The sequence below is a fragment of the Cyanistes caeruleus genome, chromosome 7, assembly GCF_971803275.1.
Source record: "Cyanistes caeruleus chromosome 7, bCyaCae1.hap1.1, whole genome shotgun sequence".
NCBI lineage: Eukaryota > Metazoa > Chordata > Aves > Passeriformes > Paridae > Cyanistes > Cyanistes caeruleus.
Genome location: NC_141707.1, coordinates 39,857,712 through 39,873,251, shown reverse-complemented (window position 1 = coordinate 39,873,251; position 15,540 = coordinate 39,857,712). Strand labels below are relative to the sequence as shown.

The following is a 15,540-nucleotide window of genomic DNA, read 5'->3' as shown; positions in this document are numbered from 1 at the left end:
GCAAAGGGATGAAGCAGGAATATTTCCCAGCACTCAGAGCAGCCTGAGCTGCAGAGGGATCAGGATTATTGTCACCTGTGTTACCTGTTCAAAGTTTGAGGGCAGGTGGGGTCCCAGTCTCATCAGTAAATACCACCACACCTCCAGCTTGGTCAGTGCCAGAGCCTCTGTCCTCACGTGGATGGAGCTCAGGGGCTGCATCAGCAGCTTCAGCCTTTTAGCACTGCACAGGATGTCTGGGAGAGCAAAAAAGGTGCATTTATTTCATACAAATAATTAAATCACATTACAGAGAAATTTCATTAAAGCCATCACGCTTTTTCCTAATGTATTTTAGCTTCTAATTCAATTAATTAATTGCAAAACTCGACCACACCAACCTTTCAAATTAATGCTGTAATTATTGCTTAGAAAAATCAAATATTTCTTTGCAACACCAAAATTCAAATTAAATTTTCTGAATTCCAGTCTGACCCTGCTCAAGAAGGGAGGCTGGACCCAACCTGACCCATTTTGGGATTCTGTGATAAAGAGAAGAAATTCTCTCCTGCTTGCTCTGTTAGGTCCCATCTGCTCCAGGGAAAGGAAAACCAAACCGTAAGTTTTCTCTTCAGAACACAGAGAAGCACAATCAAGGTAAAAAAATACTGTGTTTTGACACAGGGTAAGACTAAAAACTTGTCCAGATCTAGGTTACACATTTAAAACAACTTCTTTTTACAAAAAAAAAAAAGTTTAAAAATCCTGAAGTGTTGCCTTTCTCCAGTTAAACCACACCATCCAAAATAAAATATAGAGATATGTATGTATATATATGTTTTACTCTCTATTTATTTATTGCTCTCTATTGCAGTTTGGATCAATTACAGCACTACAGAACAGGATTTATTAATTTTATTCTGTTTCTTCTTATTATTCTTATTCTATTTATTATTTTATTCTAGTTCTAGCACTCCCAGCAGGGAAATTAGGGTAGAACAAATGATCAAACTATCACCTTGCCTCAAAAAGAAAACAAAACAAGAAAAAACCAACAAAGAAACCCCAAAACTTTAATCTTAGCTGTGCCAACACACAATGATTTTTTATGCATCATTATGTGGATATCCAGAATACACAAATAATGCTCTGACCACTAACAGAATATTTTTTCCAGTTATGTATTAAAATAGGCAAAACAAGTCAGGTTAATTTTTAACTTTTTTTTTTTTTAAACCTACCTGGATTTAGAGCAAAATTATCAATGAGGCTCTTCCATGCAATGAAGGCAATTTTCTTCACCACTGGGGATCCACTGCGGAATCCCAGCTCCTCCAGCTGCAGCAGGGAGTTGATGAAGCTGCCACTGCGATGCAGAGTCTGAGCGGGAAGAAATTCAGAATTAAAAGATGTTTTTGCTGTTAAAAACTCATTTTCTGAAGATTTCTGCTTACCTTCCCAAGCAATCTGACAAACAGGGGCCACAGCTTTAACACGAAGGTTTCATTCTTTGTAGAAAACAATTTCTGAAGTTCGGAAATTAATTTCTGCAGACAGAAAGAAACAGGATTTCTACAAGAAATAGATTAAAAACACTCTAAAAACGACACTCATACAAGTGTCTGGGGACACAACCAGCCTGTTTCTACATCAGAGGGATTTCATGCATTCATTACCACCTGATTCTCTTTTTAGCTGCAATTTATGGCTGTTGTTCTGACAGTGGCAACCAACAAAGCAAAATCCATTTCTTCAAATATTTGCATTTCCTCCAACTCCAAAGTCAAAACTCACCCTGACCCCAAACACCACCTTGGCTGGTTGGGTTTTTTGGGTTTTTCAGCAGAAAATAAGGCAAAATAAATAAGCCAAGTAAGCCCAGTGCTGCAAGTGAAGATGAAAAGCTTCATCAAAAACAGCAAGGGGCTGCTGCAGCACAGGACAGGGAATCTTAAAGGATGTGGAAAATGCTGAGTATCCTCTGCTTGCCTGCCTCCATCCCCACTCCCAGGCCTCCAAATTCTGCCTCCCATCCCCTTTGTTGCCAGGCACTTTTTTGCAATGGTCCTATATCCACACTTCCATTTATTTTTTTTCCATTAAAACCACTGGCATCAAGAAGCTGCTGTCACTGCACAGGAAATCAAACGAGTGCCCCCCAACACCCCCCAACTGCTCCTGCTGCCCAAAATCCCAGCATTGTCACTCACTGTGGTCATCAGGTGCTCGGTGACAGCTGCCACCTCCTGCTGCTTCTGCAGGAGCAGTGGCATTCCCATCTCCAGGGCAGTGGCACCTCTTAACTGCACTTTGTGAGCTGAGTGGACAACCAGGGGGATGATCAGCTTTGCCCACCTCACAGCCTCTTCTCCCATCTGGGCTGGAGTTTGCTCCATCAAACTGGATCCAAAAAAAACAAACAATCCAAAAAAAATAGGGATTACAGATCTCCAACAGACAGCTCAGGCACTCCAGTTATCTTTATACCATCAATAAATGCTCTAATTTAATCTGTGATTTATAGGAAAACATTCCAAATGTTTTTAATCAATTGTCTTTTGAGGTTGTGTTAAAACTGCAGAGTTCAAGTGGTATTTCAGATAAACCTCTCCAAAAGCACAACAGCAGCCTGACTCTGTCCCGTCTGTTTTATCACAACTATTTGGAAAAAGGAGCCTGACAGGAATGCACCATGCCCAAGGAGAGTTTGGCCATGAACCATCCCTGGGAGTTCCCAGGAGCCCAGGCAGCTCCAAGAGAGCTGGGAACAGCTCCCAGCAGCTTTTGGAAAAATCCCAAGCCAGGTCTGCACAAACTCCATGAACACTGATCTGCTCAGAGCTCTGATTTTATCCTCCTATTCCCAAACTATTAGAGCACCATGATGAAATTCCACATGTTTACACCATCCCACACACACCAAAAAACGTGCAGAAATTGGAATATCTGGCATATATTCAAGCTAACCTGTATCTAGAAATCCTGGAATTATGGGAAGTCCCCCTTTTCCCCAGGAAAGTCAAATCCCCATCCCTACAGTTTATGGAGAATTTGCAGTAATAAGGAAAAGTTCTGCCTTTGAAATCATCTTATTAAAGCCAGAGGACAAGAACTGTTTAAAAGAATTATTTAAAATGGATTTGCAGCTCAAACCAGATACCAAATAAGAGAAAAACTTAAAACAAGTGAAGATATGAGCTCAACGTATTTACTAATACAGAAATTAAATTAACACGTAATAAAGATTAAATTTGAATGTTTTAGTTGTGCTGAGCACAGCAATGGGCTCGCAGTGATGGTCCTAAAAAGTCACCTTTGTAATTAAAAAGGAAATTAAACAGTTAGAGGAAATGTCGCACTAAAATGTGTTACCAAGGGGATATTCTTAAATAAGATACTTTATATTTATAAATATTAAATTTATATTTAATATTAATTGATTAATATTAATTTAATATTAACACTTAAACAGCAGAAAATTTCTCAAGTGGGCAGGTTCTGGAAACAAAATGTAAGAACATGACTAGGGAAGCACAGGTGAGGGTTGGGAAATAATTCCTAAAAAGCCATGAAAAATGCAAGCAATATTGTCTAATTTCTGCACCAGAATGATTATATTACTATTATTAAGGTAATATTTTGTAATGATAATACACAAAGCAGTGATAATACACAAAACAGTGATAATACACCAAACAGTGCAGCTGCTCCCACCCACAGCCCAGCAGCTCCCCAGTTCCCACCTGGGCACAATTCCATGGAATATCCCCTGGCCAGTTGGGATCAGCTGTCCCAGCTGTGTCCCCTCCCAGTGTCCCCAGGGGTGGGGTGAGAAGCTGCCAAGTCCTTGACTTAGAGCAAACACTGCTCTAAGTTTAGTTTAGTTTAGCAAGAACTAAAACACCCCTGGTGTTATCAACATTATTGCCATCCCAAGTCCAAGCCACAGCACTCAGCCACCACCTCTGGCCCAGTCCAAACCAGGGTAAAACACCAGAGAACAATCCTTAACATAATCAACAACTCAAGGAGCACTGAAGTTTATTTTTCTTTAGTACTTTTAGTGCCACTAAGGTTTTGTATGAAGAGTTTCCCCCTCAAATAAAGGATGAGAGCTGAATGTTGCAGAGAACTCACCGTATAATGACGTTAAGTGCTTCATATTCAACCACAACAGACTGAACTTCCCCTTTAGTCAGGATTGTTTCCAGGGTAGAGAGAATATTGGACACCTGAGGAAACATGAGAACAGCACAGTGAGCACCCAGATATAAATAATTCCACCAGAATTGTGGTATTTCATTTTCCAGGATTGCGTTTGGATTATGGCAGGTCTCATTTTCAAATGGAATATTCACAACCTTTCTCCCCTCTGATATTTCATTGCTTTTTGAACTGCTCACATTGCAGCTTTCCCCTCAAGGAAATCAATAATTTCTGGCTCAGGATTTCCAAGACTTGATGCTTGGCTGTCAGGTTTGACGGGAAATAACCTCCGGATTCAAAAGCTACTGAGAGTGACAAAGAATTTGCCTCCTCTCCCTTGGAAATGACAGCACCAAAATGGAAAATGACGAAACTCAACATCTTTTTAAGCACTTCTGAAGCCTCCTCTCTGTGAGAAACAAGGCCACCAAAAGAAAAGTGAAGAAACTCACCTCCTTTTTAACAATTTCTGGAGGAAATGCCTGCTTAGAGATGACCCAAAGTGCCCGAGTGCGAGTGTTTTTGTCTGAGGATTTGACAGCGACACTGTTCACTGCTGCCAGCAAGTCCTGGATTTCAGTGTCTGCAAGCAGAACACACAAACCCTCAAAACCCTGTTCAACACATTCCAGGTCATTCTGTCACTTAAATTTGCCCAGGATCCATTCAGTTAAAAGTACCAATGGTTTATTGCCTTAAACATCACTTTCTTTCCTACTAAAGTAGCCAAAAAGGTGAAAATGCAATTATACACTAATACTAATAATGCAGTTTATCTGTATTACCTTTATAAGAATCCATAAAATTAGAAGCCAGCTTTAGTTATGTACACCTAAGCTAAAGATCAAGTATTTAATTACTCAAAACTTCATGGATTTTAAGTGAATTTAGCAGTATTTTTTTCAGAAACTGGCATAAATTAATTTCTTTTTAGAGCCTACAAGAGGTTTTTGTTATTAAAGGTGGCAAAACTGTAGCTTGTTACATAAAATTAATAAGGTTAATATAGGATTTAGATCTAACTAAGAACATAGCTGGAGAAATCATGTGTTCCTTTAAAATTCAATGGTAAAAAGTCTGATTTATTGCAAATTTGCACTTTGTGGGTGAATGATGTCACAGTCAGGGAAATGGAAGGACACTTTGACTCCTCTCCCCCAATCTCAAGTACACCCAAAGGTACAGGAGCTGCTTGTCTTCCCTCCCTTTTTAACTCGCCATTGTTTCCAAGGCTTTGTGATTTCTGGAGCCTGACTTTCTATAACAAAGTTGTTGTTTGTTAACAGGTTAGAAAAAATGAGTTATGAGAGGAAAGAAAGATATCACATGGACATTATTAGAAATGCCTCATTCTCACAGGAAATCAGGGCAAATTTTGCATAACAGGAAAACAGAAGAGACTAAAAAACTGAGAAGAACCAGAAGAACCAATTTCAAACAGGAAAAATTCCCTCTCCTGTGACCAAAAACCGGTGGTTTTACCCTTGAGGCAAAGCCTCAAGTTCTCAAAACCAAAACCTTTTGTGAAAGGGATTCAGCACCTTCTAGGAATGCAGGTCATAAGATTTTGGATTACTTTAGATTAATTTGAAATATTTGGGGCTGGACTAGATGAGCTTTAATGGTCTCTTCCAACTCAAACCACTCCATGATTTGACAGAACAAAGAAATCTCCAAGAAAAAGCTGGAAAATGTGGAAAGGCTCTACTGTGCACACCCAAATCCTACAAATAGATTCTTCAGTCTTTTCCCACAAGGACATATTTTTTTGATCACTAATTCCACACAACTAATTACTGGTCTGGTTGCTACCAAAGCATTTAATGAAACTAGGAGTTAGTAAAACAGAATTAGTGTAACAGCATGAAAAATCAGCACCATGCTTGTGTACAAGATGTAATTAATGAGCTGATGACACACTCATACTCCAGACAAAACCTGGGGAAAATTAAAACAAATGCCAAAAAAACCATAAAGAAAGAGCTCTGCTGTATATATTTATATTTATTATCACAGTTTGTTTGCTTACCAGATAATTCAGCTGTGTTATTTGAATTAAAAGTGCAGAATCCCAAGGCCTGCAGTGCTGCATTACTGAGCTCCAAGTTTGGACTGGAAATGTGTGTCTGGGAAAAAAAAAACCAAAACCCAAATCCAGATTCTCAGGTGAGAAAAGTAACTGAGAAATATTGAGTTTATTGTCTGAATATCAACACTTCTGACAAAAGCAAACACCTGGTTAAAAATGCAGGAAACCCTCCCTGAATTCTGTACACACCAAATCAACAAAACAATTTGAGGTGCTGAAGGCATTTCTGCTCTCTGTAATAAAAACATCTTTAATGAAATAAATCCCAAACATTTCAAGCTTCTCACTTTGTATGTTAAGTTCTCTCACTTGACTCTGCAATTGTTTTTAAGCTTCTAAAACAGAAGGAAAAAATGGCTAAGGATAACCTTTGAATTAATCTTTAAAAAAGTTTCATGTTTACTGCATATTCCAAATTCTGAAGTGTTTCTAGGGAGCCACAACACACTATCTCTCGTGGATGGAAGATTAGATTTGACTGTGGGATGCTGCCTGAACCCAGCATTTCATTTTTTCTGCAGTAATTCCTCACCACAAGAAAGACCTATTTTGCAAAAAAAAAAAAAAACCCTTCCTGCTGTCACTACCCTGCAAACCTATTAAAGGTTGGATTCCAAGATTTCAGAGGTCTGTTCCAATCTTAATGATTCTGGGACTCTATAAATGAACTTCAATTTGATTCTTTCAATGCCCACTGACCTTGCCCACCAAAATATATCTTTGTTCATTAAAGTGTAAGAGACCTGGGTGGAAAAACCATACCTTGAACACTTTGCAGAGTTGAGGGAAGTGTTTCCTGACATCTGCAGTGAACGCTTTGCCTCCTTCACCACTCAAGCGACTTCAAGGAGCAGGAGGGAAAGTAAACAATATTTACAGATTAAACACATTGTAATTGACTTGACTTTCAACTTCTGATACACAGCAGTGTGTTTTCTTGAAGGAAATCGACATGACACTGAAAGAGCAAAAATGCCAGCCCACGGTCTGACCCAGCAGCAAAACCCTGTGCTACAGCCCAAACTGAGTAATGACTCATTTTCTGCCTATAGAACATTTATAAAAACATAAAGGGCTTTCATTTCTTGGTCAGCTTCTATAGAACCATTAAAATTCAGCATGCAAACTTGAAATGACTTGCTGCAAATCAGAAAAACAGAAATGCAGGAGCTGAAAAAGCACATTCCTCATGAGCAGTTCCAGGATGCAGGAAAATCCTGGTTTGACAAGCAGCAAGGATGATTTTGCACATGTGTGAGGAACATCCTTGCAAGAAAGCTGTAATTATCCCATAAAACGTTAATCATGAGTTTCTCACTGCAAAACCCAAACCGTGCTAAGTTCAGTCATCCAGGGACAACCTGAGAAACCTGTTGCTGCTTAATACTTACATCAGGAGTTTCTTTTTTGGCTGTCAGTTATTTCTAGAAACCTGTAAAATCTGGTATCTGAGTAGCTACAACTTTAAAAGTCACTGCAGAACAGAAGTGAGACACCAAGAGAAAGAGATCGTGCCTTTGCACGTGACAAAATGGGAAATTTGCGGGTAAAAGACAAAACCTCGTGGGGAAGAAGCACCTTCCAGAAAGAAATACATTAAAACCAGGCACGACGGCTCCAAAACCCGAAAAACGCAACTAAAAACTTCAAGCTTCCAATCATAAAGCTGCAACGCTTTTTCATTAACAGAAAGTTGTTTTTTTCCCAACGTTCTCCACCCACCTCTGATGATCATCACCTCTTGATGATCCATGAGGGTAGGGAGGCTCTGGGATGCGCAGATCCTGTGAAGATGCGCTCCTTCCTTCCTCCCTCCTCTTCCTCTCCTTCCTTCCCTCGCTCCTCCCTCCCATCTCTCCTCCTTCCCCTTCTCCCTCCCCCCAGCCCCGCATGTCTCCCAGAGGCCACGCCGCCCCCAGCCCCGATCCCAGCCAGGGCAGCAGATCCCGCTCCGATCGCCCTCCCGGCTCTGTCCCTCCTCACGGCCGGCCCGAGCCCTCAGGCCGCCCGCTCCCCTCCCCGCCGGCAGCGTGCGCGTCCCCCCCGCGCTCACCTGACGATGGTGAGGTGCGCGTCCGTCAGCTCTCCCGGCTGTGCAGCGGGGTCCGCCAGAGTGTGGAGCAGCGGGCCGAGGCTGGAGCCAGCGGCGGGTTCGGCGGGATCGTGGCCGGGAACGGCGGGATCGGGGCCGGGCGCGGCGGGATCGGGGCCGGGAGCGCTCATGGCGGCGCCGCCGCCTCCCCCCAGCGCGGCCGCCCCTCAGCCCCGCGCGCCTCCCGCGCTAAGATGGCGGCACGCGCGGGCCCGGCGGCGCGCGGGCCCCGGCCAATGGCAGCGGGGCCCGGAGATTCCCGCGCGTCGCTGCGGCCCCGCCCCTCGCCGCTGATTGGCGGAGACGCGGCGGGAAGGGCGGGGGGCGGGCGGGGGGCGCGTGGGGGGCGGGGCCAGCGGGGCGCTGAGGGCGCTCGGTCCGAGCCGGCCCCTGGACCCGCAAATCCTGGGAAAAGCGGCGGAAAAGCATCGTCCGTGTCCGGCTCCTGGCCCTGGGCAACAATCCCATTCTGGGCATTCCCCAGAGCGGAGTCCAAACGCTCCTGGAGCTCTGGCGGCCTTGGGGCCGTGACCATTCCATGGCGAGCCTGGTCAGTGCCACGCCACCCTCTGCTGGACGAACCTTTCCCTAATTTCCGACCTGAACGTGCCCTGACGCAGCTCCAGCCGTTCCCTGGTCACGCAGAGCCGAGATCGGAGCTGCCCCTCGGGAGGAAGCTGTGGGTCAGCTCACGTGAGGTCAAACCCCTAATTAATGACTGGAAATAAACCTCCAGCTCCATAGGAGTTTGCCGGCTTAAACCGGAATTCCCTGAGCCCCCCGTATGGGATGTCCCAGCAGAGGTGAAATAGGAATAATCCCGGTTCTGGCAGCGAATCCAAAGTTTTGGGAAGCCCTGGATCTCCGGGATAGACCAGGCCGGAGCAGTCACGGCCGTGGCTGAGCCTCTGTCACCTCCAGGGATTCCCAGCGGGAGTGGCTGTCCTGGGAAGGGTCTCTTCCCCAAAAAATACCCCATGGGGATCCCAGCTATTCCCTGGTTCTCATCCATATCAGTGCGATACCTGTCGCTTCCCACTTAAAAGCAACAATAACAACAAAACCACCCCGAGGTCATAAATAAAACACTAACATTCTCATGCTTTTCCTTATTCTCTTCCCTCTGAACACGCGGTGTTGCTGATCTTGGGAAATGGGAATGCTGTTGTACAACAGGCACTGTGAACACAAGGTGGCAGGATTAAAAAGCACATTTTAGATACAGTTAAATCCCTGTAAATGCAGTGATACAAAACTTGTTTTGTGGGGCACGAATAAAATGTTGGAAATAACCAGGAGAGGAGCTGCAGTGTTGCTCTCCAGTACAGCCAGAAAACAGGATTATATTCCCGGTGAAATTACAATAAAAACTTAAAAATTAAATGAATTTCAACAATCGAGGATTAGAAAAAACAAAGCAAAAATGGGGCTGATTAGCTTAAGATCTTCCTTGTGCAAAACCATTCCTGATGAATTCAGATGATGAGGAACACAGATGCTCCAGACAAAATTCACAGGAAAATTCTTAGTGAGCAGTACATTTCAGCAGATCTGGACTCAAGAAAACACTCAGAAACCAAACTTATTTACTCCTTTACACGAATAAAACAAGACTGGAATGCTGTCAAGAAACAAAAATAACTCTCTGCAAGTCTGGTGTGATTAGAACAGAGGTAGCTTTAATGCTGCTTCAATTAAAAACACACAGAGAAGGATTTAAATTTAACAGTTTAAACCAGAACAGTCTTAAACCCGTGTAAACAACATTCAACACCTTGCTGGTGCCTTCTGAACGTGCTCGGTGAGAAGTTCCTCCTGCTGCTTCATCTCAACGCTTTTATTCTCATCACCAAGTCATTCCTTTAATTCTTTACTAACTGAAGTGAAAAGACTTCAAGAGCAATTCTCTGGATGAGGGAACCCTGACAGAATCCATCAATCTGATGAGAAAATTAAAGTGTGGGTCCAAATGATCCTGTGCTCTTCCCAATCTTCACCTGGGCAACCACCAGGCCATCCACAAAATGAATTTTGGTGTCTTAAAAATAAGCTCGCACTGAAGGCCCTTAGAGTTTAAGAAAATCAGTTGTAAAAAAAAAAAATAAAATTATAATAATGTGTAGAGAACAGGGAAAAAAAAAGCAACAGTCTAAAAAATAAATATGTGGAAATCAAGGGAAATAAGGAGAGAAGAGGCTGTTAAGTTTAAAAATAATGGGAACAGTCACACAAAAATTTGTTCAAGTGGTGCAAGAAATGAGGAGAAAGAGCATTTTATATAGAAAAATAATTTTTTAAGTCTTTGGTAGCAAAGAATTCATATTTTTACAGTACTTCTATTCTAAAAATAGGTTTCTATTATCCATGTAAGTATATTTTATAATTTATTCCCTAGTGTAGTTTATTAACAAAACATAGAAAAGCCAAAGAGAAAAACTCAGAAAGAGACGACAAAAATGTCTTATCTGAAGACACAAATATCTGAATTGAATTCAGTCTAAAACACCTTTCTGTGGCTGCTTACTCCGCTCACATAATCCCAAATTTTCCTGTTAAAAAGTTGGTTTTCCCTTGGGATGTGGCGTTCCTGCCATCCCCTGCCTTGGGAGGCACATCCAGGGTTGTGTATCTGATCTGGAACCCTCCAGCTGTCACCGAGGCATCCGTCAGAAACTTCAGTGTCATCACATTCCCTGTGCCAAGGGAAAGAAAAAATAAAATTATGGCTTTAACTGGCATCAAAATGTGGGATTTTGGATGTATTTTGGGGGTTTTAAAGGTTTTTTTCCAGATATATTTTGGGTTTTAAGGGGTTTTTTCCAGATATATTTTGGGTTTTAAGGTTTTTTTCAGATATATTTTTGGGGTATTAACTTTTTTCAGATATATTTTTGGGGTATTAACTTTTTTCAGGTATATTTTTTTCCAGATATATTTTGGGTTTTAAGGTTTTTTCAGATATATTTTTTTGGGTTTTAAAGTTTTTTTCCAGATATATCCTTGGTTTTAAGGTCTTTATCTAAATATATTTTTGGGTTCTTAAGTTTTTTCAGATTTTTTTTGAGCTTTAAGGTTTTTTCCAGATATATTTTTGGGGTATTAACTTTTTTCAGATATATTTTGGAGTTTTAAGTTTTTTCCAGATATATTTTGGGTTTTAAGGATTTTTTCAGATATATATTTGGGGTATTAACTTTTTCAGATATATTTTTTTGAGCTTTAAGGTTTATTCAGTTATATTTTTGAGGGGTTTAACATTATTAATAATATTAACATTAATATTTTGGGGTTCTTAAGGTTTTTTATGTATTTTTTTGAGCTTTAAGGGTTTTTTCCAGATATATTTTTTGATTCTTAAGTTTTTTCAGATATATTTTTGAGTTTTAAGGCTTTTTTCAGATATATTTTTGGGGTATTAACTTTTTTCAGATATATTTTTTTGAGCTTTAAGGGTTTTTTTCAGATATATTTTTGGGTTCTTAAGTTTTTTCAGATATATTTTGGGTTTTAAGGTTTTTTCCCAGACATAATTTTGGGATTTTAAATTTTTTTCAGGGAACACTTCTCTCTGTTATTCAGCCTCTCTAATTAGGCTGATTTACATTTATTTAGAAGTAATTAATTGGCTTTTTGATCTGCCACAAATAGTGCAAATAAATTACCTGTGCTGATGATGTCATCTGGCAACTCATCTCCACAAAACCTGGAAAAAAATGAAATGTTGATGATTAAAGGACATCTCTCTGCTGCATAGGCCTCAAGGGGATAAATTTGATTTTAAATCTTCTTATTATGGATAAAAATTCTGTGTTCAAGCAATTGCCAAGAGAATTTTTTGTCATCATCCCATTGATTGAGGAGAGGAAGCAGTTTTCAATATCTGCAGGATGTAAATGATGCAAAACAAGGGGAAAAAAGCAATTTCACAAGGGTTTAAGGAAAAGTGAGCCAAGGCTAAGAGAGGAACAACACTGCAAAAGAAAAAATCCATTTAAATTATCTGTAAAAGCAGAAAATTGACTGAATCCTTTATTTGCTGCACATGATTTGCGGAGAGGGTGTGAAAAGTGGCAGGAATTGGGTTTTTTATCAGTTTTTTTTCTTTCTTTATTTTTTTTTGTTCTGGAAAATATTACCTTAATTTTCATTCCAAATTATGGAATAATTCCATATTCCAATTTCCAAATAATTCCATTTATTACTTCATACCAAAATAGGGCTGATAAAGGGTAAGTAAAACTGCAACACCGAAGAAAGTGAGAATTAATAATTAGAAAGATGAAATAAAACCTTTGTTCTGATATTGTTAGAAAATAACTTTAGCAGATAGCAACTTTAATGAAATACATTTTTGCTAACAGTTTAACCCCTCTCAATTAAAGGAAACACAAAATACAAATGTTTGAGACTGCCAGGGGTTCTTCCTGGAGAATTGGGATAAACAGATAACTAAAAAGTCTCACAGCTTCCTTTCATCTCATTTTAACAAAGAAAAAGGCAAAGCTCATTTCTCTGAAACTCCTCCTCCCAGGTCTGTGTTAATGACATTAAAGTAAATTTACCAGAATGACATTAAATTTACCAGAAATAATTAATCAGAGAATATTGCTACAGGAATTAGGGGGAACCTCAGTTGCATAAAGTTCTTCTGAGGGGGGAAATCAAGGAAAATAAGGAGAGAAGAGCCTGTTAAATTTCCAAATAATTGGAACAAAAAAGTTTGTTCAAACGGTGCGTGAAACGAGGAGAAGAATAATTTATAAAAATAATTTAAAAAAATTATAAAAGTTAAAAATTTGAAAAAGAAAAAAATTGTAAAGAAAAATAATTTATAAAAATATCTAAAAAAATATTGATTTTTTTTTTTAAGTCTGTGGCAGCAATGAATCCATCAGATTTTTACAGAATTCTAAAAATCCTTTTATTCATGTAAGTATATTTTATAATTTCTAAACAGCGTTCTTCTGGGGGGGAACAAATTAAACACGAATTTGCATATCGATTTGCATATCAAATTTGCATATTAAATGTGCTTTACCTGCCCACAAATCCATTGATATCATCGTAGCTGTCGTAGATTTCCAGGAAATCAGCCAGGCAGGCGGTGTCATCCTCCACATCGAACTCCAGGAACTGCAGCTGGATCCGCTGCCCGTACCTCACACGGATGTGCCAGTAGCAAACCTGATCGTTCTCGTACTCGTTCGGGTAGCCCGGGGACTTGAAAACGTGCTTGGAATCCGTGAAGACTCCACCACACTCCTTTCCTACCAGAGAAATAAAAGTAGTTTGTTAAAGTTTTCATTTGAAGCTTCAGGCGCTCTGGCTGGAGATGAGTAGGAAGGCACACAGGAACATCCAGAGTTGTCACTCCGTTGGGAAGGGTGAGAAGAATGACACAGACTCTCTCATGGAGTCGAACTGGGGAATTTCTCCTCGTTTATTACTTCAGGTCTTTTTTATAGACTTTTTAATAAAGTGAAAAGTACGGAAAAGAAAACTCGTATTGGTTAGTAAACTAACACATCACCATCATTGGTCAGTGGGGTTAACCACCCCTCGACCTTCTCTTGCAAGAAACCAAGGAACAGACAAACAAAACCTGCAAGGCTGTTCTCTATCTCTGAGGATTGTTTTAATTCCTCCTTATGAATTCCCAGGCCACTTTCCCAGGCGAGACTGAGAAAGTTATGTGGCCTGCAATTTCAACAGGCACTGTGCTCCTTGCTTCACAGTTAGCATCCATACAGAGTGATGAAGCTTCTCATGTGTTCCCTTGGTGAATGGCAGCGATTCCTTGCTTTTGGAAGAAGATATTTGGGAAGCAAGAGGCACGATCCAAACCTCACTGAATTCACAGGAAAAGCTTTCACTGCCTGCGGTGCATTCGGAGCCGGAGATGTGTTTTATGTAAAAGGTGTTTGGGATTTCTGGCTCTCTCAAGCTTTACAGCTGTATTTGCAAGTCCCACTGACACTCAGGTTCATCCTTGCTTCTTCAAAAACCTCTTGCAAGCGTGTCTCCTACAAAAAGTAGCTTGTGATCACATAGCTGGTGTTGTACTCCCGTTGTTCCTGCTGCTCTGGGATCCCTTTGGCAGAAAAACGCTCCTGTTTTTTTCCAGGGGCTGTTTGGACTTTGCCAGCTCCCTGACAGTGGAGCTGATCAAACTGGGAATTCCTGCCTGAATTTAGGATTTATCCCAGTTTAGAGCTGGAGAGGGGGAGGTGCTGTGTCAGGGTATCCAGGGCACAGGAATTAGGAGCACTAAGATGGATCAATCCCCTGAGTTTGTACATTGTCCATGAGCCCAGAACTTCCCAGCTCAGCTCCAGTGCCTGGAGAAATGGCTCCAGCTCAGGGGCTGGAATGCAAGAAAGACCTGGATCTGTTGGAGAGAGTCTAGAGGAGACCATGGATCTGCTCCAGGGCTGGAACCCCTCTGGAGCCAGGCTGGAAGAGCTGGGCATGCTCACCTGGAGAAGGGAAGTCTTCAGAAACACCTTGGAGCCTTTTCCAGGGCCTGAAGGGGCTCCAGGAGAGCTGGAGAGGGACTGGGGACAAGGGATGGAGGGACAGGAGCCAGGGAATGGCTCCCAGTGCCAGAGGGCAGGGATGGATGGGAGACTGGGAATTGGGAATTCCTGGCGGGGCTGGAATTCCCAGAGCAGCTGTGGCTGCCTCTGGATCCCTGGAAGTCTCCAAGGCCAGGCTGGAGCAATCTGGGATAGTGGGAGGTGTCCCTGACCACGGCAAGAGTGGCACTGGGTGGGCTTTAAGGTCCCTTCCAACCCAACCCATTCCATGATTCCATCATTCCATGCTCACTGCTAGGTGGGATGAACACTTCAAATACCCAAATAGTTCCACGAGTTCCTCTTGCCATCTTTGGCCTCCTGGAGCAGAGCACAGGCTCAGTTCTGTCAGAGATTTGTCCCCATCACCCCAGGCTGCTCCTGTCCCACCTGCAAACAGCCCTGCCAGGCTCCACAGATCATGAACACAGATCCCTGCAGCTCTGGAGACTCGTGTCTGTGCAGTTTGTGCAGCTCAGAGGATGAACACAGATCCCTGCAGCTCTGGAGACTCGTGTCTGTGCAGTTTGGGCAGCTCAGACTGAACACAGATCCCTGCAGCTCTGGAGACTCGTGTCTGTGCAGTTTGGGCAGCTCTG

General features: G+C 41.7%; 2 protein-coding genes across 6 annotated transcripts in view; both read right to left on the bottom strand.

The window, feature by feature from the left end:
* RIF1 (replication timing regulatory factor 1) overlaps positions 1-8,544 on the bottom strand; it is a 29,356-nt gene extending 20,812 nt beyond the window's left edge. For 2 of the 4 annotated variants that reach the window (XM_086897981.1, XM_086897982.1), the window contains exons 1-9: positions 8,328-8,544; positions 7,037-7,115; positions 6,215-6,311; positions 4,638-4,768; positions 4,117-4,211; positions 2,190-2,379; positions 1,434-1,526; positions 1,221-1,359; positions 85-236 (exon numbers count right to left, since the gene is read on the bottom strand). In XM_086897981.1, coding sequence (XP_086754107.1) covers positions 85-236; positions 1,221-1,359; positions 1,434-1,526; positions 2,190-2,379; positions 4,117-4,211; positions 4,638-4,768; positions 6,215-6,311; positions 7,037-7,115; positions 8,328-8,497 — 1,146 coding nt within the window. In that variant the 5' untranslated portion in view covers positions 8,498-8,544. The other 2 variants (XM_023931426.2, XM_086897983.1) reach the window with 1 other exon arrangement.
* A 1,479-nt stretch (positions 8,545-10,023) lies between these two features.
* The window catches only part of TNFAIP6 (TNF alpha induced protein 6), a 28,362-nt gene continuing 22,845 nt past the window's right edge, over positions 10,024-15,540 (bottom strand). For both annotated transcript variants that reach the window (XM_086896005.1, XM_086896004.1), the window contains 3 exons: positions 13,405-13,633; positions 12,029-12,069; positions 10,024-11,059 (listed from right to left, as the gene is read on the bottom strand). In XM_086896005.1, the coding sequence (XP_086752131.1) occupies positions 10,896-11,059; positions 12,029-12,069; positions 13,405-13,633 (434 nt within the window). In that variant the 3' untranslated portion in view covers positions 10,024-10,895. The remainder of the gene's footprint in view (positions 11,060-12,028; positions 12,070-13,404; positions 13,634-15,540) is intronic.